The following is a 1200-nucleotide window of genomic DNA, read 5'->3' as shown; positions in this document are numbered from 1 at the left end:
AACTCTAAATTAAAAAAATTTAGTCAAGTTGTTATATAAAATAAAAAATTTCAAAATTATATTGTCTTACCTGATATAAAACCGCCATTGTAATGGAATGCAAGTGAGTGAGTATGGTGATCCATTTTAGTTGGTGGAGAGTGTGGTGGAGAAGAGGCGGAGTTGTGCTTATTTTTTGGCGAGCCAAAAAAACGATCAGGCCAAACATTAACTCGTTCCGACCACGAACGAAAATAATGAGAATTAGGAGGATGAGACCTACGCAAACCAAGTGTTGGTCGCATCTTAAATCTAGTCCCGGAAGGATCATACCAATCAACATTTATCATAGGATTTTCTGAAATAATTTCCTCTAATGGATTTAGAAACAAAAATTACATAAAATCAAAATGCATATATTGTATGTGTTCAGATGAAAATATATTACCCAATGTAAATGCATTTTGTTATATGATTATCCAATATATAAATAAAATAAAATTCACTCTAAAATAAGAAGGCCTAAAATGACAATTTTTTTCACATGATAATCAGCAACAGTGGGTAATTAAAAAAAATCAATTTTAAGATAATGAATTATAATTTAAGGGATATGAAATAATTAGCATATAGCATATAGTGTTTAATATTTATCTTAATTTGCTGATTAAAACTATCAAGACTTAAAAGTTTACAAATAATTAAATTTTACATACAATTAGTATTATAAATTTTGCTCCTATACGACAATAAAAAAGAAGATAAAAAGATGTAAGATGAGAACTATACATAGTTTGGGTAAAATTAAAGATATGGAAATATAAATCTCACCTTTAAATTGTTCATGTGTCAAAACGTGTGAAGATAAGAGAAAAACAGAAGAAAGAAGAAAAGAAATATAAACCATAGAATTAGCCATAATAAAAACCAATTAGAATAACAAATACAATCACAATGTACAAGCTAAGCTAAGAGTTAAATACTGAAACAAAATTTCATTTCATTTTTAATTCCAAAATGGACTGTCACTTGGCTGGTATATAGAAACAATACTCAAGGGTCAATTAATCTTACACAAATAAAATTTTATCGTTATTTTATATCATGAGAACCAAGAAGTTGAACCAAATCGAGATTACGTAAGCGGTTTTGTTAGGTAAATAATAATTTTTGTGAATAATGTGAAAAATAAATTTTAGAATTAATTTAATAAATAAAAAA

The 1200-nt window shown here is 26.8% G+C and overlaps 2 protein-coding genes across 9 annotated transcripts in view; one reads left to right on the top strand and one right to left on the bottom strand.

Annotated features, from left to right (window-relative positions):
• LOC110264782 overlaps positions 1–1008 on the bottom strand; it is a 9939-nt gene extending 8931 nt beyond the window's left edge. Inside the window, exons 1-2 of one of the 8 annotated variants that reach the window (XM_021106976.1) lie at positions 811–1008; positions 71–258 (exon numbers count right to left, since the gene is read on the bottom strand). In XM_021106976.1, coding sequence (XP_020962635.1) covers positions 71–258; positions 811–898 — 276 coding nt within the window. In that variant the 5' untranslated portion in view covers positions 899–1008. Of the gene's footprint in view, positions 1–70; positions 745–810 lie in introns of those variants that run through there. The other 7 variants (XM_021106970.1, XM_021106971.1, XM_021106975.1 and 4 more) reach the window with 7 other exon arrangements.
• The window catches only part of LOC107609212, a 36238-nt gene that overhangs the window by 11292 nt on the left and 23746 nt on the right, over positions 1–1200 (top strand). The gene's annotated exons all lie outside the window — the stretch shown is intronic.

The sequence above is a fragment of the Arachis ipaensis genome, chromosome B07, assembly GCF_000816755.2.
Source record: "Arachis ipaensis cultivar K30076 chromosome B07, Araip1.1, whole genome shotgun sequence".
Taxonomy (NCBI): domain Eukaryota; kingdom Viridiplantae; phylum Streptophyta; class Magnoliopsida; order Fabales; family Fabaceae; genus Arachis; species Arachis ipaensis.
This window is presented reverse-complemented; position numbering and strand designations above follow the sequence as displayed.